This window comes from Xenopus tropicalis, chromosome 6 (assembly GCF_000004195.4).
Source record: "Xenopus tropicalis strain Nigerian chromosome 6, UCB_Xtro_10.0, whole genome shotgun sequence".
NCBI lineage: Eukaryota > Metazoa > Chordata > Amphibia > Anura > Pipidae > Xenopus > Xenopus tropicalis.
This window is the reverse complement of record NC_030682.2, coordinates 119,299,817-119,327,550: the sequence shown is the minus strand read 5'-3', so window position 1 is coordinate 119,327,550 and position 27,734 is coordinate 119,299,817. Positions and strand designations below refer to the sequence as shown.

The 27,734-nt window shown below is 39.5% G+C and overlaps 1 protein-coding gene across 2 annotated transcripts in view; it reads left to right on the top strand.

Annotated features, from left to right (window-relative positions):
* arfgef1 (ADP ribosylation factor guanine nucleotide exchange factor 1) overlaps positions 1 to 27,734 on the top strand; it is an 83,195-nt gene that overhangs the window by 32,854 nt on the left and 22,607 nt on the right. The window contains exons 2-17 of one of the 2 annotated variants that reach the window (XM_012965257.3): positions 5,511 to 5,541; positions 6,331 to 6,487; positions 8,187 to 8,333; positions 9,759 to 9,938; positions 12,416 to 12,683; positions 14,508 to 14,621; positions 17,670 to 17,839; positions 18,180 to 18,313; positions 19,493 to 19,727; positions 20,667 to 20,766; positions 20,903 to 21,042; positions 21,422 to 21,530; positions 22,612 to 22,813; positions 22,984 to 23,095; positions 24,060 to 24,265; positions 26,644 to 26,728. In XM_012965257.3, the coding sequence (XP_012820711.2) occupies positions 5,511 to 5,541; positions 6,331 to 6,487; positions 8,187 to 8,333; positions 9,759 to 9,938; positions 12,416 to 12,683; positions 14,508 to 14,621; positions 17,670 to 17,839; positions 18,180 to 18,313; positions 19,493 to 19,727; positions 20,667 to 20,766; positions 20,903 to 21,042; positions 21,422 to 21,530; positions 22,612 to 22,813; positions 22,984 to 23,095; positions 24,060 to 24,265; positions 26,644 to 26,728 (2,390 nt within the window). The remainder of the gene's footprint in view (positions 1 to 5,510; positions 5,542 to 6,330; positions 6,488 to 8,186; positions 8,334 to 9,758; positions 9,939 to 12,415; positions 12,684 to 14,507; positions 14,622 to 17,669; positions 17,840 to 18,179; positions 18,314 to 19,492; positions 19,728 to 20,666; positions 20,767 to 20,902; positions 21,043 to 21,421; positions 21,531 to 22,611; positions 22,814 to 22,983; positions 23,096 to 24,059; positions 24,266 to 26,643; positions 26,729 to 27,734) is intronic. The other variant, XM_012965258.3, reaches the window with a different exon arrangement.

Here is a 27,734-nt window from a genome sequence, read left to right as displayed (position 1 = left end):
CCATACAGCCACTCCTGAAGGTGTTTGTCTACTTCGCCGTATACCCACTCGGGAGCATACGGCATATAGTACCCCCACTCCTTGAGGACACGTTTGTTGATGACCCGCTGAACCCGGGACACCGACCGTGATTTGTATGCGTCAGCCCTGCCTGGCATGACCCCAAATTCCTCCTCTCCCTCTTGAGGATGGTATGGAGGTGGAGTGGTTGCTGATGACTCTCCCTGATCCTCAGGGTCTGGGCTATCTGCTGAAGAACTGAACTCCCTGACGTTCCAGTTTGGTTTTGGGAAACGTTTGGAGGGCTGGTTGTTATCCGATGCGTTACTGTCCTCGCATGAGCTGCTATGTGATGCTGCAAGTCCAGGCCCAGCCATGGTAGATGGTTTTGGGGTGCGTCCGCGACCCCTCCCCTTTGGTGGAGACTTAACCTCCTCGCTTTGGGGTGTGGATATTTGTAACTGGGCCAATGCCTGCACTTCCTCCCCAACCACTTTAGGGGAATCCGAAACTGCAGGTGAGGTGAGCCCTGAAGAGGTTCTAGTGTGGCCCAGCAGTATGGGTGATGACACCCGGGGAGATTATCTGGTACAGGCTCCCCAGTTTGGACAGGAATGGTAGGACCTTCCTCTTTTACTGTAAGAGGCCCCGCCCAACAAGGAAACCGACATCCAGGGCACCTTATGATGGCTTCCCGGAAGACCCATTCGGAATCTTTCCCACACCCGCCACAACAGGGGATCATTACATGGCGGCGGGCTGATAAGGATTTTCTAGAGAAAGTCCCGGTCCAAATGTACCTGTCCTGGCTGATATGAGGCACAAGGTCAGCAATCTCTAAGCCCTGGGCCCCCTCCGGCGCCTCAGGGTCTGGCCAGCCGTCCCACCCCTCATCCGCCATCTTGGGTGTGGTTTGTGGGGTTGACTGGTGTATTGCGCACACTTAAATCCGCCCCGCTATGCGGCTTGGAAATGTGCTATGGGTGCTTAGCGTTACCCCTACCGCAGCCGCGTGTAGGTACTAGCACCAAATGTTTGGGAAAGTTCTTGCCTCCCCTGCTCCGCAGTATCCCAACCCTTGGTGGGATGATTAGGTAGGGAGCTTTAGAGTTTCTCTGCCCGCAGGCCTATCCCAGCACAGCCGCGTCTGGGTAGTATGAGCAGAATGGCAAAAGTTAATGCTTCAGGCCACACTGTATAATCCCCTACTTGGTAGTATGAGGTACGCTGTGGCAAAAATAACAGCTGGCAAGGTGCGCCCTGTTTATCCCACGCAGCCGCGTTTAGGCAGAGGCGTCACTATTTGGACAGTCTGTAGCCTTTGCTATATATCCTCCCCACTATGTGGCTTGGTAGCGTATATGGTGTACAGTACCCTCTCACCGGTTGATCCTACCCGCGTCCGCAGGCTAGGTAAGGTGGAGGTCCAGCTGGTATGGTGACTCGCAGCCACGCAGTCACTTGTGCAATATCTGTGGAGCGGTGTCAGTAGTACCCGTTTGCAGCCGCAAGGGTCTCTGTGCACTTTCTAAGCGAGCAGCCTTGATGCGCGTCTGTCTCCTTAGAACACTCCACAAAATGGCGCTGGTGACGTAAGGCCCCTCCCTCCCCCTCCGAAATCTCGTAAACAGCTCTGCTTTACGCGGGATTTCGGGGAAAAGAGCGCCAAAGTCAGCAGCACTTGATGGACAGGTCCAACAGCCAATGGGGATACTCGGGTAGAATCCACAAGCCCGAACCCACGGCCAATCAGTACACTGCAAATACGATCAGGCCTGCGGCGCCTTTTGCCTATTGCGTCCGGCAGAGCCTGTCAGTAAAATTTAAAGTGACACACACAACTACTCAGTCCCCTCAAGGCAATGGCTCCGGATTAGAAAAATCAAATATAAAGCACGTTGGGCGCCAAATGTAACACCTATTTGGCTATAAAATGGCCAACCCAGGCTAGTAGCGTGCTGTAGAGCATGTGTTACATGCGACCTTAATGCACAGGAGTGGATACACCGAAAACATCAATAGGCAGGCACTCCGGGATTTCAGGTATAAAGGATTTTTGCAGAAGTTCACAAGAAAAATAGTAAAATCAAAGTATATTTATTTAAAGCTAACACATGTAACAGCAAGCCTTACGCGTTTCGTACCTTTCGGTACTTAATCATAGGCTGAATGAACAATTGCTCACAAAGAGTATTTAAAGCATGAGAGGCCAATGATCATTTAGATGTGATTAGCCAATCACAGCACAGAATTAATTAAGTAAAAACAATTAGCAAAACATTTAAAGAAAAAACATGTGTTAGTAGCAGTATGTATCCTAAAGTATATAATAGAGTAAGTTATCTCACTCTAGCAAGGCATATTTGCTAACCTATTTCCCTAGCACTTCTGTGTCCCTAATCTAAGGCCAGTAATGCCTGTTAGGAAGACTACTCCTTTGCTATTATCCTGGATGGAGCAAATGGCTGCTCTTTCTGTATAATTCTGTCTGAACTCACCACTTCTAGAGGGTGCTATTAAATATGCTGCTATACTGTCTTTTCCTCATTCACGGGGCCCTGTCCCCGACTTAATTTGGATGGATAGTGGCTTACTGGGCCGGATCTGTACCCAGGCTCGATGGAGCTCTGCGTCAGGTAGCAGATCAGCAGCCAAAGAGGAAAACACTTCCTTGTGCAAGACACTATACAGTCTGCCAAGGGGAGTGGTTAAATGAGCTAAACCTGTAAGGCAGTGCTGTCCAACTTCTGTTGTACCGAGGGCCGGAATTTTTCCGACCTACGTGGTGGAGGGCCGATAATGGAAGCCAGTTTTGACCACTCCCCTTTTTGAAACCGCACCCACTTGAAACCACACCCATGTTATCACATGACCATACCCATATTAATGGTTGTAGTACAGCAAAAACCTGCCATACTCTGCCTTCCCTACCCTGCCTGTGTGCCATACTTGGCTGGTTTGTGCCATACTTGGCCTGTGTGTGCCATACTCTGCCTGCCCTACCCTGCCTGTGTGTGCCATACTCTGCCTTCCCTACCCTGCCTGTGTGTGCCATACTCTGCCTTCCCTACCCTGCCTGTGTGTGCCATACTCTGCCTTCCCTACCCTGCCTGTGTGCCATACTTGGCCTGTGTGTGCCATACTCTGCCTTCCCTACCCTGCCTGTGTGTGCCATACTCTGCCTTCCCTACCCTGCCTGTGTGTGCCATACTCTGCCTTCCCTACCTTGCCTGCGTGGGCTATACTTTCACTGTGTTTGCCATTCTTGGTTGGTTTGTGCCATACTCTGCCTGTGTGTGCCATACTCTGCCTTCCCTACCCTGCCTGTGTGTGCCATACTCTGCTTGCCCTATGATGCCTGTGTGTATGGCACACACAGGCAGCATACAGTGACACAATGCTGGCACTGCTCCTACAGTCTGCACAATAACTATATATTAAAAAACTTTTTAATTGCAGTACCACCTCAGTATATTTTCTTTTTGTAGTGTGCAGGGATTATTTGTGGGTTTCTACTGCTCCTGAGTTGTGAACAGGGGAACAATGGGAGTGATTACAGCCTGAGCCTGAGGTGTGAACACTGCAGGGGGTGAACAATGCAGAGATTAAAAGGTGTGAACAACACAGGGGATTACATATTTAAACAATACAGCCTGATTACAGCCTGAATCTGAGGTGAGAACCATGCAGGGGGGCAGTTAATCTCAGTACTGATACCATTTAAAGCTTACACAAGAGTAAGCCATCAAAGCAGCCAGACAGGTGGGGGGCCACACAGAGGGGGGTCGCGGGCCGCCAATTGGACAGCACTGCTGTAAGGGATAGCTTTAGAAACTGTAACCTGAGTATAGGGGGGTCTGCCCTATAACAGTACAGATAAGGGAAAATAGGGAAGTAAAGCCATAGGGAGCTTAACCCTATGGGTCCCTACATATATATAGGACATTAAGGCATTTTGTGCATTAAGCTGTCAGAGAAATGCGCAAACAGAAGTTATTTGTCCATATATTGCAATATACTTCAAGCTGACCAGCAATGTCCGTCATCCCCGGTCAGTCCAGTCCTACACTCATTTTCATGTGATTCATTAAAAATTGTTCTGCTTCATTATACATTTTACTAAGGAACTTTTACCTGCAACTTGCTTGTTTTTAAGGTTAATGGTTGCCCTTTTATTGGCCCATTTGGATCACCTGACTGTAGCTGGAAAGGGTGGGAGCTACAACATGAAGCTGGCCACTGCTCCTGTATAAACTATAGCAACAAAGGGGAGGTTGTGCTCATCACTAAATTTTTAAACCAGTAGCTGGGCGCAATGAAGACAAATAACGCTACCAAGTCCAATGCCCTTCCCTACTATTTCTTGGTAGCTTAATGCACAGAATGTCCTATATATATATTGATAATAGGTAAGTGCATTTTGTCGTCTCATCCTCATTGCACCCCCATCTAATGGTTGGAAAAAAGTTAGCGGTCGGCACCAAATTTCCTTTGTTTCTATAAATATTCAATAAACAGGGTATTTGTATACATACCCAGCCGCTGCCTCCTGAATTGTGTACTTATTAGTGCAGTATTTATACTGCAGGGTAGGAAAGTTACATTATTTATGATTACTGTGCAGACTTGTCACTTTTCATATTCTTGCACGAATGCAACTACTACTGCAGTTCTTTCGTAATTATTACAGATTTTACTATGGGAGAGAAGTAAACCTTTCAATTGCCTGGTAGCAGTACATTCATTAATGTAGCTCTTCATAGATGTAGCCTAAATAAATGCTGACCAGTGTAATAAAATATATTTCCTTACATGTGTATTAGCGGGAATGATGGGATTATATAGCATGGTGAATTACAAGATTTTGCCCCAAATTTGAGATTTATCAAAATGTGAGAGCAGAGTTTACCACAGAAAAATTCACCCACATTCATTGCTATGGGATTTTTACAGACGTATTTATCAAATTAACTCCTATTACCCATAGATAAATACATAGGAATGAATAGAAAGTGAGAACATTTTCTTTTATGTATTTCCATGTAAGTTTGTTGCAGTTTTCCATTTCCATATATTTAGGGTAACACACCAGGTGCCCAACCCTTAGCCTTTTTCTTGAGGAGCATAATATATCCATAGATCTCAGCTTGCACAAATTAAATCCCAAAGGCACAAATTAAATCCCAAAGTAAACAATAAGTACAGTTTATGCATTTTGTGCCTGCTGGCAATAAATCATAGGCTAACTTAAGTGCAGGCAGGCATGAAATGTGCATGGTATTCTTCCATAATAAACTATACTTATTATTTACTGATTTAAATTTGGGATACTGTTTTTGCCAGCTGATACTTAACTACTAAGGATTATTTGCAAGCCAAATAGATATGTCTTATCTAGATTTTGTCTGACTGAATATTGAATGAAATAATACTAATTATCAGTGGGTGTGATGGGTTCAATGAAACAACTGAATGTCTATTAATTTTTTTTCTTTTGTTTTTATCCTCAGAGGAAATAAAATGTGAAACAGAAAAACAAAGGTATGTCTCATATTTATTTATCTGTACAGAAGAATAACTGTGACAACTTGACCAAAAAAACAGGCAGTTGGAAACGCCAATGTAGTCATTTTTGGCCAAAATGGCCAGCCATCTCCCTATGCATGGGGTACTCCATGGAGCCACGCAGTTGATCAATTGAGTTTGGCAATTTGTGTTTACAGCCAAGTAAAGTTACAATCTAGCACTTGATTTAGAAAAGCTGTTCTATCTCAAATAAAGGGATAAAAGCTATAGCCTAAAAAAAATCTTAAAAGCACCATTTAGGCCGGGGTACATTTTAAGATCAGACAGTCACTTGCATTTAACTCTAAAGAGGGTAGGAGAGAACAAAAAGAGAACCTTTCTTCATATTTTGAACAGTTTGCAATTGGCACGGAGTCTGCAGCCTGTTGAGAAATATCTACTATTACATAACAGAAAAGATAAGGACTAGCTTGTACTTAGTGTTACTGCTAAGAGAAATTTTATATAAAGGTGCTGGACATTGTGGGAAACGGATGCCCTGTGCCATATGCAAGTTTATTTAAGCAGGAATCACTCATGGACACTGGTGTGTGAGTTCCAGTGCATTATCCACCTAAACGAAATGGTGTGTGCTCCAAGGAAGCGGTTTCCTATTTATGGGAAATGGATGCAGAAGGGATTGAGATCTTTTTATTGCCGCAGTTCATCCTTACAGGACTGCAGTGCTTAAAAACTCAGGTTTATATTGTCAACTGTTATATGAATTCAATAAAATCTCTCATTTGTTTCCTTTTTCAATTATAGTTCACCTCAAGATGAATCAAAATCTGGATCTAGTACCCTTCCACCTGTGAAATCAAAGGCCACTTTTATAGAAGCTGACAAGTACTTTTTACCCTTCGAGTTAGCGTGCCAGTCCAAATGTCCGCGAATTGTCAGTACATCTTTGGACTGCCTGCAGGTTTGTTATATCTTTAAAATTTATCAAAACTTTTGAGAAATATTTGTTACTATAAAACAGCTTAGCGGTTTTCCAGTTACGTGGCGGATTCCCAGCCTGCGGATAAACACAGGAAGACAATCCACTCCTACTGTGGCATCAATTTCTTCTATGCCTGCACCTGGAGCTATTGCGATGGACCGGGTGCATCCATGTGGGGGATTTCAGAGCGGAAATTGATACTCGCATGTTTCTGTACCAAAATCTCCTTCATGTGCTGGGCCGACACAGTGGTTCCAGGTGCGGACAAGGAAGAAGGCTAAAGCCGGCGTTGGAGCTGATTCTCGGCCTGCAGAAATTACGCATTAAAAAGTGAAAGTGAGTTGTACAGGTGAGTGTAAGTTAAGTGTAGGGGTTTCCATGTCATTTAATTAGTGTACTGTAAGCTCGTACTCCAGTTGGGAGAAACATCAGCTTTTTTTTTTTTTAAAAAGAAAGAGCTCCTACCTGTGCTAGGCTGCCTGCACTGGAAAGGAGCTCCCGGTGAGGGCCGGCCATGTTATTTAGTGTGCATATGTAAGGATAAATCACCAGCACACCCTGGCCTCTCACAGGGTGATCAACCTGGTGCACAGTGTGGGGGAACGGCACCCCCTAAGAGGCAGAACTTCACAGAAAATCAGTGGCACAACAGGCCATGTAGGTTTAACCTTGCATGTTTATTTCAAATGTGACGTTTCAGGGACGTGCCCCTTCATCAGGACATAGACACCACTGTGCTGTATCGGTATTTAAAGGTACACTTAATGACATCATAGACAATTTGCATAACTAGAAACTACACTTAGGGCTCTGGCACACGGGGAGATTAGTCGCCCGCGACAAATCTCCCTGTTCGCGGGCGACTAATCTCCCCGAATTGCCATCCCACCGGCGAAATTGTAAATCGCCGGTGGGATGGCATACGCAGCATCACGATTTCAATGAAATCGCGGAAGTTGCCTTGAGAGGAAACTTCCGAAATCGCGGTGCCGCGTATGCTCTGAGATTAGTCGCCCGCGAACAGGGAGATTTGTCACGGGCGACTAATCTCCCCGTGTGCCAGAGCCCTTAAAGAAACTGTCTAATTGGGGTGGTTTCCAAATATGCAAATTTGCTATGATGTCATTAAGTGTAGCTTTAAATACTGATAACCCAGCAGTGTGATGAAGGGGAATGTCCCCAAAATGTCACGTTTGAAATAAACACGCAAGGTTTAAACTGCTTGCAATTTGACTTATTGTGCCAGTGATTTAGCGTGCATACGCATTATGAGCCTGACTCACCTGCCTACATCAGACACACATGCACATACTGAGCAAGTTGTGGCACTCCTTATGCACATGTTGGTGCTGCAGCATGGCTGCCACAGCCTGGAACTCCCTCCTGGTGCAGGCAGCCTAGCACTGTAGGGTTTGTTTTTAAGAAAAAAATATATTGTTTCCCCCAACTGGAGTGTGGTTTCCTTCCACACTCCAGCTATATACAGGAATGTTAACTGGCTCCTGATTAAAGTGACCCTGACATATGTGTGTGATAGGGACCTTAGATGGTAAGCTCCACTGAGGTGGAGACTGATGGTAAAGTCTTAATCATAAATGTATTTTAATTATTATAATTTGCTTAGGTTGACTTTGTTTTATTTTTAATGATCTTGCTGGTTTGCTAAAACCCATTACAGAAGCTTATAGCTTATGGACACTTGACTGGAAATGCGCCAGACAGCACAACTCCTGGGAAAAAATTGATCGACAGAATAATCGAAACCATATGTGGCTGTTTTCAAGGACCCCAAACAGATGAAGATGTTCAGTTACAAATAATTAAGGTATTTGACAGATAAAGTTTACTGTTTTGACTTTTTATCATGTTTAGTGCTGCTGTTCATACTGCTTGGAGGTTGAGCCTCTTTGCAAACAAGAGTTTTTTATGTGCACTTTTGGATTGCTCAGAGTAAAAATGTTGTTAAAAAATTTCAAGAAATCAGCTTCTGACACACAGAGGGGAAAAATTCTGAATATCTCCTCAATGGGTGCTAGGCATGAGCCAGACTGACCCATGATGCTGAAAAATAGTTCAGGGAAGCAGAACATGTAGAACCTGCCCATCTCATCCATCTGTAAAGCATTTGTACACCACTAAGATTAGTATAAATACTTGTTTGTAGTGTGAGTGCCAAGATGGAACTTGTTGGCTGTAGTTTTGGGGATTACCCAGTAACACAGCTGCAAGTATCCCATGATGGTGGATATTTTGGAGCAGAGACACAGAGGTCACAAAAATTTGATTTTCTCCAAATGTGGGAACAGTTTTTCTTCATGAAGGTTACAGTAGCTGACTGGGCCTTCTTGTTGTATAGTGCAAGCCTATGAATTGTTACTCTGACAGCTTATAGTAAAAAAACATGTCAGGTATTCATTAGTAATGTTATGAGAGGCTTGTTAACTGACAAATATATCTAATAAAAGTATGAGGTCCTAGCTAATACAGGTATGGGACCTGTTACCCAGAATGCTCGAGACCTGGGGTTTTCTGGATAAGGGATCTTTCCGTAATTTGGATCTCCATAACTTAAGTCTGCTAAAAATCATTTAAATATTGAATAAACCCCAATAGGATTGTTTTGCCTCCAATAAGGAGTAATTATATCTTAGTTGGGATCAAGTACAAGGTACTATTTTATTACTACAGAGAAAAAGGAAATCATTTTTTAACAATCAAAATTATTGGCTTATAACAGAGTCCATGGGAGAAGCCCATTCCGTAATTCAGAACTTTCTGGATAATGGGTTTCTGGAGAAGGGTTCCCATACCTGTAAATGTTTTAATACAAAATAGCTGAGCAATACTTCTCTCTCAAGGTGTCTTACATTTTGAGCAGTTAGCAGTTTAAAACCAATGAAAGATTTCACATCTACTGTAAATGTGAGATTTGCTGTGAAAGACGGGAATGGGAAAGTAACAAGTACATTTTATTCTTCCTAGTGATGTGTAATTATTTTGCAGGTATAATTAAAAATGGAAAGAGCAAAATTTACGCAAACTTTGTGTTATTTTCTTAATCCTCTTCATGCCCTCATGTTTCATGTTTCATCACATGAGATGAGTGGTTGTAGCCATAACTGTTACACGGCAGTGTGTTTATAGCCAGACAATTGAAGAATAAAACATGGCACTACATAAAATGTATTTATTAGATCATGTTTATGTGGCATTGTGAAAACCATTGAAAATGAGCACTATGATATTGCAGGCACTACTCACCGCTGTTACATCGCAACACATTGAAATACACGAAGGCACAGTGCTGCAAGCTGTAAGAACATGCTACAACATCTATCTAGCCAGCAAAAACCTTGTCAATCAGACTACAGCCAAGGCCACCTTAACACAAATGCTCAACGTAATATTTGCACGAATGGAAAACCAAGCCGTAAGTATCTTTTTCTGCAAAATATATCCACCATGACATGTCTTTTGTTTATAATATTGGTAATTTATGGCATATTGGATGCTTTTAATTCTAAGTAACTTCATAAAGTTATTGTTCTATGAAAGCAGGTTCCATTGGGCTTAGTCTAAAAGGTCAAATTAGAGCATTGAATTATCAGTTTTGAGAACTCAAGCCCTTTTTCAGATGCTTGTGTTACTGCTGCTTCAGGGCGAAGACACGCTGAGCTACTAGTAGCAGCTACTTTTCACGGCTGCAAAAAAAAAAAAAAGACAATGCTGATCATTTACTGATAATTGTCTCAACATGTGTTTTAGCAGAGGCAATTCTCAGTATTGTCTGTGGCAGGGTATTTTCTGGCATTTAGTAGCCGTGACAAGTAGCTGCTACTAAGTAGCTCTGTGTGTCTTCGCCCTTAGCCTTGCTCACAGACAACTAGATGTACATTGTTTAGGCTCAAAGTTCTCAAACTGTGGTCATTGGTTCCTTAGGGCAAACTAAAAAGTATGGTCAACCAATCAGCCTGAAAGCCAGTTATGATGAGAGTTGGGGGTGAATTCTAATAGACATTCCTTTAACTGCAGCAGAATGATCAAAGTCAATGTTTCCATATATCTGTAAATGTTTTAGGAGTAAATATGATCCCACACCAGGTGTTGGTCCACAAAGGCAGACTAACATATCTGCATATGTAATAGAAGACAAATATTGAGTGTTGAGTGTTTTATTGGATTTATTGAGTGTAAGCACAAAAAAAAAAACACAAACAAAAAAAAAAAACAGTGACACAATGCAATCATTTTTCACATTTTTTTTCTTGAGCACTAGCTTTTTTTTTTAAAAAGAAAAACTTTCAAGGTATAAACAGTTGCAGGCTGACCAAAAACAAACAAATAAACATGATTTTTGATAAATCTACCCCCTAGTTTGGCCATGTGCAGTAACCCATAGCCACCAATACAGTGTTTACTTTCAAACAGGTTACCAGTAATTGCTTTCTGTAGATTAACCAGCTATGGGGTATTGAATCTGGGCAGACTTTGTGCCCTTTTTTTTTTTTTTTAACATAACACCAATAGTGTTTTAATGTTGCACCTATTATAATGTTACACTAATGTTGCTTTGTCTTTGACTTTTCTCATGTCACAGTGAACTACATGCTGAAATAGTACAAATTGCTTGCCATTATAGGTAATGGGCATCACTGATAGTATGGCACACATGAACCGTCTGCAATAAATACAGATGCATATTTTTAAGTGACAGTGATTCATTTTTTCCATACTAGTGCTAAATTTATTAACTGCAATCCTAGAATTATCCTGTAATCTTAGGCTTGCATATTTGATTATGTTGAGTATATAGTCATATAACCTTATGTTAGAAAGGGATTGAAACATCATCTGAAAGTATTGACTCTTTATTTACTTCCACCAAATGGGAAACCTCAGACAGACAAACTTTTAACTTAGCAGTGTCTATGAGTTTTAGCAAAACCCATTATTTTTTTTTTTTTTTTACATAAATAAGTTGAACATATTCTGCAGAACTTTAAAGAGAATATTAACCATTCACACAAGTCTCTACCGCAGTGGAACCTGCAGTCTAAGGTCCCTACCACATTCACAAAAACACCCCCACGTACACTGTTCGTTTTATCAGTAACCAACCAGTCCAGCTGCCTGTATGTATTTGAGGTTTGGGAATAAACTGAAGTACCTGAAATAAACCCACACAAACATTGGAAGAACATACAAGGGATAATATGTGAGTTGGAAGGCAGGGAGCAAAGTGCAAAAAACTGCAAAAAAAATGTTTTTTGATAAGCGCAGCCAGATGTGCTTCTCCTCAGCTTGGGGAAGCATGTAGGCTTCTGCGTGCCTTAGTGCTCCATCAATTGTGGCAGGGGCAGTAAAAAATGAGGCCCCAAACGCCTTGCAGATAGTGACCTGGGTGAAATCGTACCTAGGACCCCTGCACTGCAAGGCATCAGGGCTAACTGTAACTCTACCAGGCTGGATGTATATCCCAGTCGTTCACCCTCAGCAGACATTTTTCTTGTAGCTTATTCACATATGCCATACTTGCCGGTGCTTGTCTTGTTTATCCAACATAATTGCAATATCATGCAGTGTTTTAAACAGTTTTCAGAACTGTAACTATATACATTGGGTTAGGTTACGTTAGACATTCAGGTTAATCAACAATGAATACTTTGCCTGTCAAGGACAAAACCAATATTCTACTTTCCATCTTTATATAATCCACGGATGATTAATATGTGGTAAAAGAAGTTGTCAGTGTTGACTGAGTGTTGACAAGTTTAAAGACATTCTACTGACAGGGTTTTCTTCTTCCATATAATCTGCCCTTAATGCTTTTTTCTGTGCTTCTAATTAAAGCTATGCTTTTATATATTGTACTTTTTTAAACTATGTGATTATGTTTGACCACTTCAGCTTCAGGAAGCCAAACACATGGAAAAGGAGCGGCATAAACAGCAACACCATTTGCAGCACTCACCAGTAAGCCACCATGAGCTGGAATTGCCACCCATGAGGCACCATCTAGAGCAAACTGACCAGTTAACTAGAGAACATGAAGGGGCTATTGACCAACACTTAAACTACATGGAAAATAGCCTGCAGGAAGAAGCTGAGCCAGAAAATGGATATGATGCTCCAAGTGCAGAAAACGAGCTTCCTGAAACCAATCAGTGTGCAGAAAGTAAGCAGATGTTCAGTTGCTGCTGTTCCAAGAAATATTTTAAGAGCAGGTTGGCTTGTCTGTCTCAGAGGTGTAAACTGTTTTGTGCCCTTCTGCAAATAATGTCAACATACAGGGCCATTTATCAAAACTGGGCAAATCCAATCAAATTGTTGTATTAATTGTTCTACCTGCAGCTGGCTGGATAAAGCTGATCACTGATTGGGTGCTATGGGTTACTGCCCATGTGTAAATTTGCCCGGTGTTGATAAATGAGCCCCTGAGTTTTCCAAACTACTCAGAGCTGCTGATCATCAATCAACTATGTACATATTTTGATATTATTTTAAGAAAAGGTAGCAGCAAAAATGAAATGCCCTATCAAAAATATCAAACCAAACGAAAATATTAATATATTTATTCAAAAATACCCATGCTTTCATGTGTTGGACTCTCTCCTAAGTCATGAATATGTGTATTTAAAAGCTCTATTGAACATAATAGACCAAAGACTGGGGTTTGTTTGACAAAAGATAAAAGACTTATGCAGGCCAGAGAAGATAGTAGATGTTTGCTTCAAAGAAACCAATTTGCTGCTTCTTTATAAAAATAATCAATTTGTCTGCTCAGATGAACAGATGATAAATTACGTTACTCTGTTTCAAAAGCTCAGTAGCTTAATATAAATAGTAGATTTAATTAAATATTATGTATAGGTTATTGTGCAATACAGTGTTCTATAGCAGCCAATTGGCAGCATTGTTCAGTCTACTGCATATTAATGATAAGAAATATCTACTTACTTGCTTACTGTCATGAATATTGTTACCAAAATAGCACCAAAAAGATTTTTAACTATGATTCTAGCCAGCTACTGCTAAATTATTAAAAATAAATGGAAGATTAAAACACATGTAGGCCTTATATAATATTAGTAATAACAACCACTAGGCCTCTAGCTCACATGTGTAATCTATAAATGGGCACAAGCAGACAGAGGTATAAGGGGAACAAAACTATAGGTGAACAAGTACAGGTCTCCATTTGTAGATTGTTCCTGTTGTGCAAAATATTTGCACCCATGCAGTGTTATGCAGTGTATGGGTATGAAAGCATACACCATTTATTATTAGTGCAGAATGTTGTACTGGTCTTCACTTCAGCAGGAGCATTTACACTGAAAGTCTGGCCTTCTGCTGTTTTAAATAAGTGATGCCCAGTAAGTTATGCACTAGAATGCAAAAAAAAAATACTGTTTTTCACCATAGTTTGATGAGAGAGTTTTTAGTTACACCTAAGATAACATCCGGGCCCTGCACTCAGCTCAGGACAATCTACTGGACATACAGTTCGATACTGCTGAGTTGCAACTTTTTTGCTCATTGTACCCCGCCTCTGGAATATTCTTCTTCTGGAAAGCCCCCACGATAACACTTCTCTCTAAGTTCCTAAAAAATCACCTTCTAGAACATGTACTTCGCTAGTCATCCTCTGCAGCAACCCTTTATTTATACACTTATACACCACCCAGCCCTTTTTTGTTTTTGTTTCTTTCCTTTTCCTAATAGATTGTAAGTTCTTTGCGGTATGGACCACTTCTCAACTGTGTTTTGAAACACCTAGCACATAGATTTATTTATTTTTTTTACTGTATAACGTATAATAGCTATACCCCTTTTTCTGTTTATGCCTTGTAAAGCACTGTGTACATTTGTGGTGCAATCAAAAGAAATACATACATATTTAATGTGCACAAGCTTTTCTAATGCCTAATTACTAATGAAATCAAATAAACAGAATAAGCACAATCTCCTTACAAGATACATTTTCTTCTCCTCTTTTAAGATCATTCCAAAGCTGATTTGGAAATTGGGGATGAAACCAGTATTGACTGTGAAGAATCTACACAGGAAGTAATCCAAAGCATTATTCAAGAAATGCTGAACTCTGTAGTGGGAGGTGAAATACTTCTTTAATAAACACTGCATTTTAAAAGCAAAATGTCACATATGATGCTGATGATGTTTTTTCTTATATCTTATACTAACTTATACTAACCTTTTCTTTAAGGCATGCCTGCCTTAAAGAATGGAGAAAATCACCCTAAACAGTGGGTAAAGCTGGTACTGTACATGTGTACCCAAAAAGATGTAATGCTATATATCCTACAAAAGATGCAGATTTTTGAAGATTTTTTTCCCCGATGTAATAAGAAATATAAAACAAAAACTAATTTCAGTTTCAGTGCTTTGAAATAAAAATCTTACAGAGAACAAAAATTTGGTCTAGTATTTGTTAGGGAGTATAATGAGAGAATTGATGATGGTACTAGGAAATATACTGTTTTATAAGGATTTTTAAAGCCTACATCCACATAAGAATTATTGCAGCAATGAGTTGCTGCTAAATGTACGTACATTTTATTTTGCAGGCCAAGGTTTGTAAGTAGTTAAAGCATTAGTCATTTATGCAAAAAGGTGCAGGTTCATTTCCATTGGACCAGTTATATTAGTGTACAGCCTAATGGCAGTAATTATTGTGCTAGTTTGTTGGCACAGAAACGAACCATATGCAGGAAGTAAAGTAGAAAATGAGTGTAGCTTACATTGCAGAAATTGCAGATGACACAAAGTCTTACATCCAGTTTCTGAACTGGCATCTTCCCCATTACCACTATAATGCTTCTAATGATAACTTTTGCTCTTTTTTTTACCTTAATTGCTCTGTTGTTGCCCTCCGTTGTTTGAATCACTGCTGGCTGGGCTAGTGTTCTGGTACCTAACCGCTCCACCATTATCGCAGCACACCGATGGCCACTTGTCCTGAAATATGTGCATGCACATTATAGATTCTTATGTCCAGTGCGTGTGTATTAGCACCTTTTTGTAAGCCAGGAGGTGTATATGCACAGGCTTCGGCCATAAGAACCTGGAATGTATTTTGGTGTGGTCAAGGACAGCAGAGAATTCTATTTAACCAGACTGTTTTGGTGGCAGAGATGAGAGTGCACTAGCAGGCTAGCAGGAATTTTTACGCAGCATAATATTGGGCTTACAAAACTGGCTAGGCTGACTGGTGACTGGAGTCAGGGTCAGTGCTCTCCTAACATAATAGGTATATAATTGCATTTTCTTGCTCTTTAAGGCTGATGCCACACGCGGCGTAGGGCTGATTTTTTCGGCAAGCGGAAAAACACTTGCCGAAAAATCAGCCCTACGCCGCGTGCCTGCACCCGAATGAATGGGATACACTCTGGTGCAGGCACATGTAGCCGATATACGCATGAAAACGCGAGAGAATGCAAAGTCGTGCCATGTGCCTGCACCCGAGCGTATCCCATTCATTCGGGTGCAGGCACAAGTAGGAGGCATAGGGCTGAATTTTCGGCAAGCGTTTATCCGCTTGCCGAAAATTTCAGCCCTACGCCTCGTGTGGCATTAGCCTAAAGCTTTCTGACTTTTTTTGCTGCTCAGTTCACAGCTGGTGGTTCTGCATAGTAAATTGTTAAAGGAAAATAACTGCCACTAGACTGGAAGTGAGAATAAGGCAATTTTCGTTATTGATTAAAGGAGAAGGAAGGTAAAAACTAAGTAAGCTTTATCAGAAAGGTCTATGTAAATACAGCCATAAACACTTTTAAAGAACTGCTGCTCTGGCCCCTTTGTGAAAAGAAACACCACATTTCTATTCGCATGATCATCCGTGTCAGACTTTGTTCTCTCAGCAAAATCCTTCAGGGCATGCAAAAGTCTTCTCAGTTTGCTCCTCTCTCCCCCTCCTTGCTCTTCCCAATCCCTCCCATCCCTAATATAATCTGAGCTGAGAGGTTTTTCAGGCAGCAGTGTACAGGCAGGGAAGTGACATCAGACCAAGATAAAATGGCAGCTGCTATCTTAAACAAACAGAGAGTGCTTCTAGAGCTGCACTATTGTGGCTAAGCTGTTGACAATAAAATGCCTGAGTAGCTTTCCTTCTCCTTTAATGGCTATCAATCATTGGGAGAGGTCACAGACATGGTTGTTCCCATATAAGCCATGGGACATACAGCAATATACAGGAGAGAGAGTATACATACTCTAAGTCAAGCTGTACAGAAAAGTATCAAAATCACAGTAATTATAATAGGGTAGAAGATAAATATTACAATAGCAGAAACAATGTTCATGTGCTAAACTCAGTTTTTTTTCTTAATTACCTTATAACATTCTTTGTCTCTTCCTTAGTATCTGGTGTCCATCTTTCAGTCATTTAACCATTAATGCCTGCAGGTTATCTCAGGTTATGCTTCTTCAGTCTGACCATTTTAGTACTACTGTATCCATAGTAACAGTGTGTGTTTTGTAGATTTAATTTCCACTTCTTACTTTTCATGGCAAAGGACACACAGAATTTAATTGTGACAGAACTCAAAATGCTGTGACATGGACTAGATATCTTTCCGGGGGAAGCACTGTATGCTGCCTGGTACACTCTACTGTCTGCCAGAAATGAGCCGGCTCGTGTTAGAGTGCTGGTAACATGAATAGCTGGTGGCCTATGACCCATATGTCTGAACAGGAAGCTCTTTGATTACTACTGGTTTTATTGCCATTTCACTTTAAAAGCTGCATGTGCTCTGGTCCTTAAAATAGATTTTTCACATATTCATGTTTGCTGTAATGCTATTCCATAAACCCTTTTGTGTGAGGAAAAGACTGTGGCAGGCAAAACACTTCAGACTGTTCCAGCACTTGTAATCTGTGAAATGAATCTCTCTTTGATAGCTAGAACAGTTTTTTCTTAATTGTTAGATAAATGGAGAGGATTTTTTTCCTCCTCTGATAAGGCAAATTGAAGAGGCTTCAGATCATTATTTTTGGTCTTCCTCTGGATCAGCTTGCAGTTAGACAGGTTTCACTTTTACAGAAAGGTTAGACTAGATGAATTTGTGATTTTTTTAACCTCATCTATTATTTACCCATCAACAGCACTCTTCTGTAACATAACTGTTTTGTTATTTTCATTTAGAGGAAGAGACTGTCAGGGCCGAATGTACAGCAAGGATATCAGAAGATCCCAGTGATGGGGATAGTATACATGCCAATGGTATACCTGGAACTCCCATATCTATGGCCTACACCCCATCCTTACCCGATGATAGATTGTCTGTTTCCTCTAACGACACTCAGGCAAGAAAGGCAATTATTGTTTTATATCTGGAGTTATTCATGCATTAACAGTTTCTCTGCAATATTTATTTTAGGGATGCACAAACCCAGGATTCAGTTTGGTATTGGGCTCAATCCTAGCACTTTTTCCAGGATTCTAATTTGGCCTTATCCTAACTATACAGCTGAACTCAATACAAATGCTCTGGATAACTCAACAAGAGAGTTTTTCTTGATTAAAATTTTTCAGAATATTTTATATGGATTCACAAAATTTTTCATTCATGTGCTTTTAAAATCCAACAAATACAGCAGTATTTTAATACTTAGTAAGGAAAATATTCTTCATGTCTTTTTTATTTTGTTTTAGGAATCTGGAAACACTTCGGCACCTACTCCTGGTGCTAAGTTCTCCCATATCTTACAAAAAGATGCCTTTCTAGTCTTCAGGTCACTATGTAAATTGTCTATGAAGCCACTGTCTGATGGGCCACCAGACCCAAAGTAAGTATTAGGAGCCTATCTAAGGATGTGGCACTCCTTATTGGTCAAGAAATGGTCAAGTAGATATTAGGCATTTGCAGAGGGTGCTTAAAAAAGAAGCAAAGGTATAATCAGTTGGGTGAGCCAAATGTTGATTATAATGTGATTATAATGACCCTGAACCAGTGCTTCAGTTTGTGGAAAACTGCACTGGGTAGTTAGTTTACAACAATATATTCTGGTTCTCCAATATACTGTTAGACACACGAAATGTTATATATGCCTTTTGTGCTTTTATGAGTCATGACAACTTAAAGGATAAGCAAAGTCATTATGGCATTTTGCTGCCAATAGTTTCACCACATTAGTGCCACCTAGAACACTATATTTATTCTGCAGAAACCATTACCATACCTGAGTAACCAACCCTAGAAGATTTCTCTGTTTGTTTAAGATTTAAGCAAGACAGGGGTTCTTTTTATTTAGGATTCCATGTTAGGGCTCTGGCACACGGGGAGATTAGTCGCCCGCGACAAATCTCCCTGTTCGCGGGCGACTAATCTCCCCGAATTGCCATCCCATGTAAATGTAAATCACCGGTGGGATGGCATACGCAGAAATCGCGGAAGTTGCCTTGAGAGGAAACTTCCGCCATTTCACTGAAATCGTGCCGCCGCGTATGCCATCCCACCGGCAATTTACATTTTCGCCGGTGGGATGGCATTTCGGGGAGATTAGTCGCCCGCAAATAGGGACATTTGTTGCGGGAGACTAATCTCCCCGTGTGCAAGAGCCCTTAGTGTTTGTATAAATAAGACACAAGATAAGTTCTGTTTTCCTTTATCTGAAGGGCTCATTGATGTGATTGAACTGGCTGGGATTGTAAAAAAAAGGTTATGTCGGTCAATGCAAATAAGTTAAAACATTTTACTTGTATGTAGTATGCTATAACTCCTGAAATTTAGGCATCTCAAGCCACCAAATCTTAATATCACCTGTATGCTAAGATATCCCTTTTCGCTAAATTGGTTCAGTGCATGTGATTTTATATTCTCATACTGAAAAGTTCACAGCATAACCATATATTCTATTTAATAACCATTACCATGGACATTTCTACGCAATTTATACACTGTTTTGTAAAAAAGTCATAAAAATAATATTTAAAAACCAGTGACGTTACCTTATGTTTCATTCTAGATCTCATGAATTGCGCTCCAAGGTACTTTCACTCCAGCTGCTACTCTCCATTCTGCAGAACGCAGGGCCTGTTTTTAAGACTAATGAAATGTTTATCAATGCAATCAAGCAGTATCTCTGTGTTGCTCTGTCTAAAAATGGAGTCTCGTCTGTTCCAGAGGTCTTTGAGCTGTCTCTGTCTATTTTTTTGACACTGTTATCAAATTTCAAGTTACATCTGAAAATGCAGATTGAGGTATGGTACACTGTTTTTTTTGTCAATTATTATTTTATCCTGTGTTTTGATAACACCAACCTATTTCACAGCTCTTTAAAATAGTATTTATTATTTATTTTGTTCAGGGAATATTGTAGTTTTATCTTTGCCAGTTGTTGGGTTTTTGAACTTTAATGGAATATTGCTTTTAGAATAAAAAATATTTTTGACTGAAAATTGGGGAGGAAAGTGATTTTCTGAAGTCAGTGAATGCTGCTTATGATGGCTGTCTAGTAAAAAGAAAAACAGATTTGTTGAGCTTAATGTGTGGCATTTTAGTTGGAGAGTCAGACTCAGACCACAGCATTTCCACATGGTAAGATTCAAAAAAATTCAAGTGTATAAAAGAAATTCCAATATAATGCACTGCTGCCCTGCACTGGTACAACTGGTGTGTTTGCCTCAGAAACACTACAATAGTTTATATAAAGAATGCAGCTGTGTAGCCATGGGGGCAGCCATTCAAAGGAGAAAAGGCACAGGCACATAGCAGATAACAGATAAAACACTATTGTATTCTACAGAACTTATCTGTTATCTGCTATGTAACCTGTGCCTTTTCTCCTTTTTTTCTAGCTTGAATGGCTGCCCCCGGGGCTACACAGCAGCTTATTTATATTAATTATAGTAGTGTTACTGTAGCAAACACACAACTTTTACCAGTGCAGGGCAACCGTACATTATATTTCATTTATTTTAAAACTCTTTAATTTTTTTGTGTTACTGTTCCTTTAATGGCTGAATGTTTAGCCACATTTACATGTATGTGTAGGACTCTGTGTGACGGATAACCATAAGCAACTATGTTGTAATCTGGAAAAGCTGAACATTTAATGCTGTTGAATTTCTGGCTTCTATTGCCTTAACATCTTTAAACTGATTTTTTTTTTTTTTTTTTTTTACCTTTGTTTCATGCAGGTTTTCTTTAAGGAAATCTTCCTTTACATACTGGAAACATCTACTAGCTCATTTGATCACAAGTGGATGGTGATTCAGACACTGACAAGGATTTGTGCAGGTATGGAAATAGGAATAATGCAGGCCCTTGGGTTCCAGTCTCTGGGTTTAATGCCTCTCCACTGTGTCCTTCTGATAAACACATGCATAATAAAGTGCATCACGATTAATGTGTTTGTTACATTTTATCTCTGCAGATGCACAAAGTGTGGTTGATATTTATGTCAATTATGACTGTGATTTGAATGCAGCCAACATCTTTGAAAGGTTGGTTAATGACCTCTCCAAGATTGCCCAGGGACGAGGAAGCCAAGAACTTGGCATGTCAAATGTTCAGGTACATATTATTTATTTATCGTTTTCTCATTTTCTGTAACTTTTTTTTCCAACAGTAACAATCTATCTGTCATTTGAGTGTTTTCTGTATTTGCAGCTGCCATTAGTACAGTGAAAATCAGAATTACATGTCTTTCTCTTAAAACTGACCATAAGAGATGTCTACCAAACTGGCAATCATTACTCTTTATGTGGCTGTTGTGGTAGGAGGCTTCTTGGGATTGAATCAGATTGCAGTCTGTCTCTCCATTATGCCTCTGAATATTACAACCTTTTCATTTCAACATGGCTGATGAATTTTCATACTGCATCATCATTATAAATGTGACATGACTTTATTTGTTTTTATCTATTAGTATTTATTTCTTTATTTTTTTAAGGAGTTAAGCTTACGGAAGAAAGGCTTAGAATGCCTGGTTTCCATTTTGAAATGTATGGTGGAATGGAGTAAAGATCTCTATGTCAATCCCAACTCTCAGACAACTCTAGGTAAGGCATATTCACAGGCAAAATACAATGCCAGGGATATATAATGAGGAGCCTTTAAGATTAGTTGACTTCATTGCTTCATTTTTGTGTTACTATTGATCACTGAGTCACTGATCTGTCAGAGACTATGCAGTTTGCGGGGAATGCAAATGTGTCCCTTCAGCCTGCTCTGATAATGTGAGTGCACTCATTGATACAAGTGATATTTGGTATTACTGGCAGCCAGGGCCTGCTGGTAATTGTAGGGTTCCCTTAGTGGCTTGTCTCAATAGCCGCAAATGACTTGTGCCAAGTCAGAAAAACACACCATTGTGCGCAAATTGCTTCATAAATCTGACATTATGAACATAATGATGTTTATACAGTGGACTGCAATACTTTTGTAATAAAGTCAAAATCAGATGAGCATATGATTGCATGTCCCATAGCTAGCAAATCTGTATTTACAGGTGCAATGGTAAAACATCATATTACATTTTAAAATGTTAATCTAAGACCTTCGTGATTGCTGTAAGATGCTAAGTTTCCCGTTATGAAGTAAATAATTTTTTAGTTTATCAGTAATAACAACAAATTTTCCTTCTAAAAGAGGAGTAGTAACAGCAGGTCTTGGCTGGAAAAACACTAATTAGCTTGTGTTTTCTCCCTTTTTACTTAGTAATTACAGTTTCTGTGTATTAAAATGTGCTGAATTTGCTTAGCAGGAGTGAAGTCTCTGCAGAGATCTTTTGATTAACTTGGTTTTAATCAGAATCATATTACTACATGACTGGCTGGTGATTAATTTCCTGGATGTTATAGGATTTATCTTTATTGCAGTTTCATTGCCAGATAATAAGTAATTGCAAAAATAAAGTGTGATGTGTAAGTTACATGGCTGGTTTAGGTACTTAAGTCTCATTATTTTAAATTTCTCCATAGGACCGCATGATACCAGTGTGCTCCATTTTACCAGACATTGTTTACATTTGTTTAAATAGATATATCACTGCTGCTGCTGTTTGTTATGCGTCAGAACACTTTGACAAGATGAAAAACACTGTGATTTTTTGTTTAAAAGATGCAAATTTTTCTGTGATAGGGCAAGAGAAGCCTTCTGAGCAAGATACCCATGACACCAAACACCCAGAGACCATCAATAGATATGGAAGCTTGAATTCACTTGATTCTACGGCTTCCTCAGGCATTGGGAGCTACAGCACACAAATGTCAGGAACAGACAACCCAGAGCAGTTTGAGGTTCTGAAGCAACAAAAAGAGATCATAGAGCAAGGCATAGATCTGTAAGTGAGAATCTAATCTGAATGTTTCATACAACTGTACTTTTCCTGCACAATCATTTCCAAAATACCCAGTGAACAAGTGCATACTGTAGGTTATTATGGAGCTACACAGTGTAATTAACAGTGTATATAAATGAGCTCTGAACTGTTTTTATGCTATTAATGCACAGCTTTAATAAGAAACCAAAGAGAGGAATTCAGTATCTGCAAGAACAAGGAATGCTTGGAACATCGCCAGACGATATTGCTCAGTTTTTGCACCAAGAAGAGAGATTAGACTCTGTAAGTATTTTGCTATATGGGTAATCATTTCTGAGTAATAAGATGTCATAACTTTTTTTTTATAATTCAAAAATTTATAAAAATATATATTTTTTTCTTTTGCACCAAGTCCCTGAATGTGCAGTACTCTTTCCATATATATATATATTCATATATGGGTTTCTAAACTATATAAAACATTTTTGCTTTGATTGAAGGACCCTGTTTCAATAAAGTTTTGACTGCAGCTTCTTTACTGCACTGTTTACTTACTGGCTTCCTTTGTTTCTGTGATATCTTTTCAAAGAGTTAAAGATCTGACATTGAAAGCCTGATACCCTGCAAATACTGAGCTAGTATCCCTTGCATGGCTTTATTCTGATAAAAATTTTATTAAGGAGGCACTTCATGAGGGTAAAAGGTGAAGATGTTTTAGATCAATAAATAAATAGACATTAATGATTGCCCATGTAAAGGTCCCAGCTAGTGATGATATGCGTTGGGCTTCATGTGCTTGTCATTTGATAATCGAATAATCGCTGCATTATAAGTGCATTTTAATTATATTAAAGAAGTGTTTAAAAAGTATTATACAGGTATAGGACCCCTCATACGGAAACCCATATCCAGAAAGTTCTGAATTACGGGAAGGCCATCTCCCATAGACTCCATTTTAATCAAATAATTCACATTTTTAAAAATGTTTTTCTTTTTCTCTGTAATAATAAAATAGTACCTTGTACTTGATCCCAACTAAGATATAATTACTCCTTATTAGAGCCAAAACAATCCTATTGGGTGTAAATACTGTTTAAATATATTTTCTAGTAGGAGATCTGAATTGCGGAAAGACCCCTTATCTGGAAAACACCAGGTCCCAAGCATTCTGGATAATGGGTCCCATACCTGTACTAGGGGAGCGCTCCCTTCTTTTAATTTATTTTATAGGGCTTTATTCTAACTACACATGATTGTTACCTTGCAGACTCAAGTTGGGGAGTTCCTTGGAGATAATGACAAGTTCAACAAAGAAGTTATGTATGCTTATGTTGACCAGCATGACTTCCAAGGAAAAGACTTTGTATCGGCCCTTCGGATGTTTCTGGAAGGTTTCCGTCTTCCAGGGGAAGCCCAAAAAATTGATCGTTTAATGGAAAAGTTTGCTGCTCGATATCTTGAATGTAACCAAGGGTAGGTAAATGTGAAATTTTAACAAAACCTTTCAGACTTACTACTGTACAGCTGTGAATTCTATGGATGCAGATAATTAGTTACGTTTGACGGTGCTGTTATAATTTTCATATTGGACTGGGTTTTTTTGAGCCAAAAACAAGCAAATATTTGCCTGATTTGGCCTTCTACACTCTGGGCCAAAGCAGACTGGATCACGGGATTTTCACATTTTCAGCCATATATATCTGTTGGATAGGAAGTTGGGACAGATAAGCTGACTTGGTAACACCAAAAAATGAAAGTGTATCAAAGTAATTCATATATTATGTACTATTGCCCTGCACTGGTAAAAGATGTGTGTTCTTCTTCTGAAACACTTCTGTAGTTTACAGTGGTGTGAAAAACAATTTGCCCCCTTCCTGATTTCTTATTCTTTTGCATGTTTGTCACACTTAAATGTTTCTGATCATCAAACACATTTAACTATTAGTCAAAGATAACACAAGTAAACACAAAATGCAGTTTTTAAATGAGGGTTTTTATTATTTAGGGAGAAAAAAAATCCAAACCTACATGGCCCTGTGTGAAAAAGTAATTGCCCCCTGAACCTAATAACTGGTTGGGCCACCCTTAGCAGCAATAACTGCAATCAAGCCTTTGCGATAACTTGCAACGAGTCTTTTACAGCGCTCTGGAGGAATTTTGGCCCACTCATCTCTGCAGAATTGCTGTAATTCAGCTTTATTTGAGGGTTTTCTAGCATGAACCGCCATTTTAAGGTCATGCCACAACATCTCAATAGGATTCAGGTCAGGACTTTGACTTGGCCACTCCAAAGTCTTCATTTTGTTTTTCTTCAGCCATTCAGAGGTGGATTTGCTGGTGTTGTTTTGGGTCATTGTCCTGCTGCAGCACCCAAGATCGCTTCAGCTTGAGTTGACGAACAGATGGCCGGACATTCTCCTTCAGGATTTTTTGGTAGACAGTAGAATTCATGGTTCCATCTATCACAGCAAGCCTTCCAGGTCCTGAAGCAGCAAAACAACCCCAGACCATCACACTACCACCACCATATTTTACTGTTGGTATGATGTTCTTTTTCTGAAATGCTGTGTTACTTTTACGCCAGATGTAACGGGACACACACCTTCAAAAAAGTTCAACTTTTGTCTCGTCGGTCCACAAGGTATTTTCCCAAAAGTCTTGGCAATCATTGAGATGTTTTTTTAGCAAAATTGAGATGAGCCATAATGTTCTTTTTGCTTAAAAGTGGTTTGCGCCTTGGAAATCTGCCATGCAGGCCGTTTTTGCCCAGTCTCTTTCTTATGGTGGAGTCGTGAACACTGACCTTAATTGAGGCAAGTGAGGCCTGCAGTTCTTTAGATGTTGTCCTGGGGTCTTTTGTGGCCTCTCGGATGAGTTGTCTCTGCACTCTTGGGGTAATTTTGGTCGGCCGGCCATTCCTGGGAAGGTTCACCACTGTTTCATGTTTTTGCCATTTGTGGATTATAGCTCTCACTGTGGTTCGCTGGAGTCCCAAAGCTTTAGAAATGGCTTTATAACCTTTACCAGACTGATAGATCTCAATTACTTTTGTTCTCATTTGTTCCTCAATTTCTTTGGATCTTGGCATGATGTCTAGCTTTTGAGGTGCTTTTGGTCTACTTCTCTGTGTCAGGTAGCTCCTATTTAAGTGATTTCTTGATTGAAACAGGTGTGGCAGTAATCAGGCCTGGGGGTGACTACAGAAATTGAACTCAGGTGTGATAAACCACAGTTAAGTTATTTTTTAACAAGGGGGGCAATCACTTTTTCACACAGGGCCATGTAGATTTGGAGGTTTTTTTTCCCTTAATAACGTAAACCTTCATTTAAAAACTGCATTTTGTGTTCAATTATGTTATCTTTGACTAATAGTTAACGGTTTTTGATGAGCAGAAACATTTAAGTGTGACAAACATGCAAAAGAATAAGAAATCAGGAAGGGGGCAGATAGTTTTTCACACCACTGTATATGAATAACCCGCTGTGTAACCATAGGGACAGTCATTCAAGGGAATCTGCAGCTCATTTTTTATCTGCTATGTAACCTTTGCCTTTTCTACAGCTTGAATGGCTGCCCCCATTGCTACACAGCAGCTTATTTATACATACTATAGTTGGGTTTCTGAAAAAAACACAAAACTTTTTACCAGTGCAGGGCAAAAGTATATTATACATTAATTATGTTGATACACTTTCATTTTAAGTGCTGGAATTAATCAGGTTCCTGATAAAAGATTCTGGACTGGTATTTCTCTATGGATATAGCAAATATAGCACTAGTTTTATATAACACTTTTTTTGTTACTGAAAATATTTCTGAATTTTGATTTCTGAAAATATTTTTATTCCAGGCAGACGCTGTTTGCTAGTGCAGATACTGCTTATGTCTTGGCGTATTCAATTATCATGTTGACCACGGACCTTCACAGCCCTCAGGTATTATATCTGTTACACTGTAGCTGAAGCACTAATATATCACTAGTTGCACAAATATTTAAATGTATTTAGCACTAATTTTATTCAAAGGGCATTAAAACACAAATAATAGAGCATTTGTGCCAGTCCATAAATCTGCTATATAATTAAATAAATACAGCTGTTATGTGTCATTAAAGTTTAATTTTCCCCCTTAATTTTCCTTTCAGGTAGGCACTAGACTGTACATTCTACATTCTCCAAAAGCTTACACAATGAAGTGCCAGGCAGAGCATGCTAAATGTAAATTAAGAGGGGAAAGGGGGCCAGATAGGTAGAATCTAAGCTCTATATATAGACATTGGGCAGCAAAGTACATTTTCATTTGGGTAAATTTTCTTAGGTTTTATGCCAGTTTACTCTTTGCAGGTCTTCTATATTCTGAATGTTAACATCTGCAAAAGGTTGCATAATGATATAAATTAAGCCCTATAATAATATGCAATAATATTCCAGTGATTTAGATCTACTGTCAAGTTAATTTTTGTTCAACTGAACCTTTGTTGCCTTTGTTTCATGAGTAGATCGAAACATAATGTGATTACTAAATTAAGTGTTATTATACACTGGTTTCGGGTAGAAGACTTTATCTTAATTATTATCTAAACTGTGAATTTTGGTATTATTTGTACAGAATATTATTCATACACATGAAAGTTCTCATTAGGTTTGCCTTTGTTTAAATGTTAGAATTAAAAATCTGGTTTAAGTTGTTTTAGGTAACTGCTGTTTGGTAAGGTAATCTATGAGGTAAATCGTACCATAAATATTTTGTATTTTTGCATTCTGTCTCCCCACCCCCTTTCTTTTTTTTTTTTTTAATTTTCCTCTGAACGGACCTATTTGCCTATTCATCTCTCTCTTGTTCCCATCTTGTACCATCTTCATAGATACCACTAGTTATCATGATGGTAGCAGTCCCATGAAGGGAGTCGTCTTATTTAGGGGAAGGCATATGAAATCATCA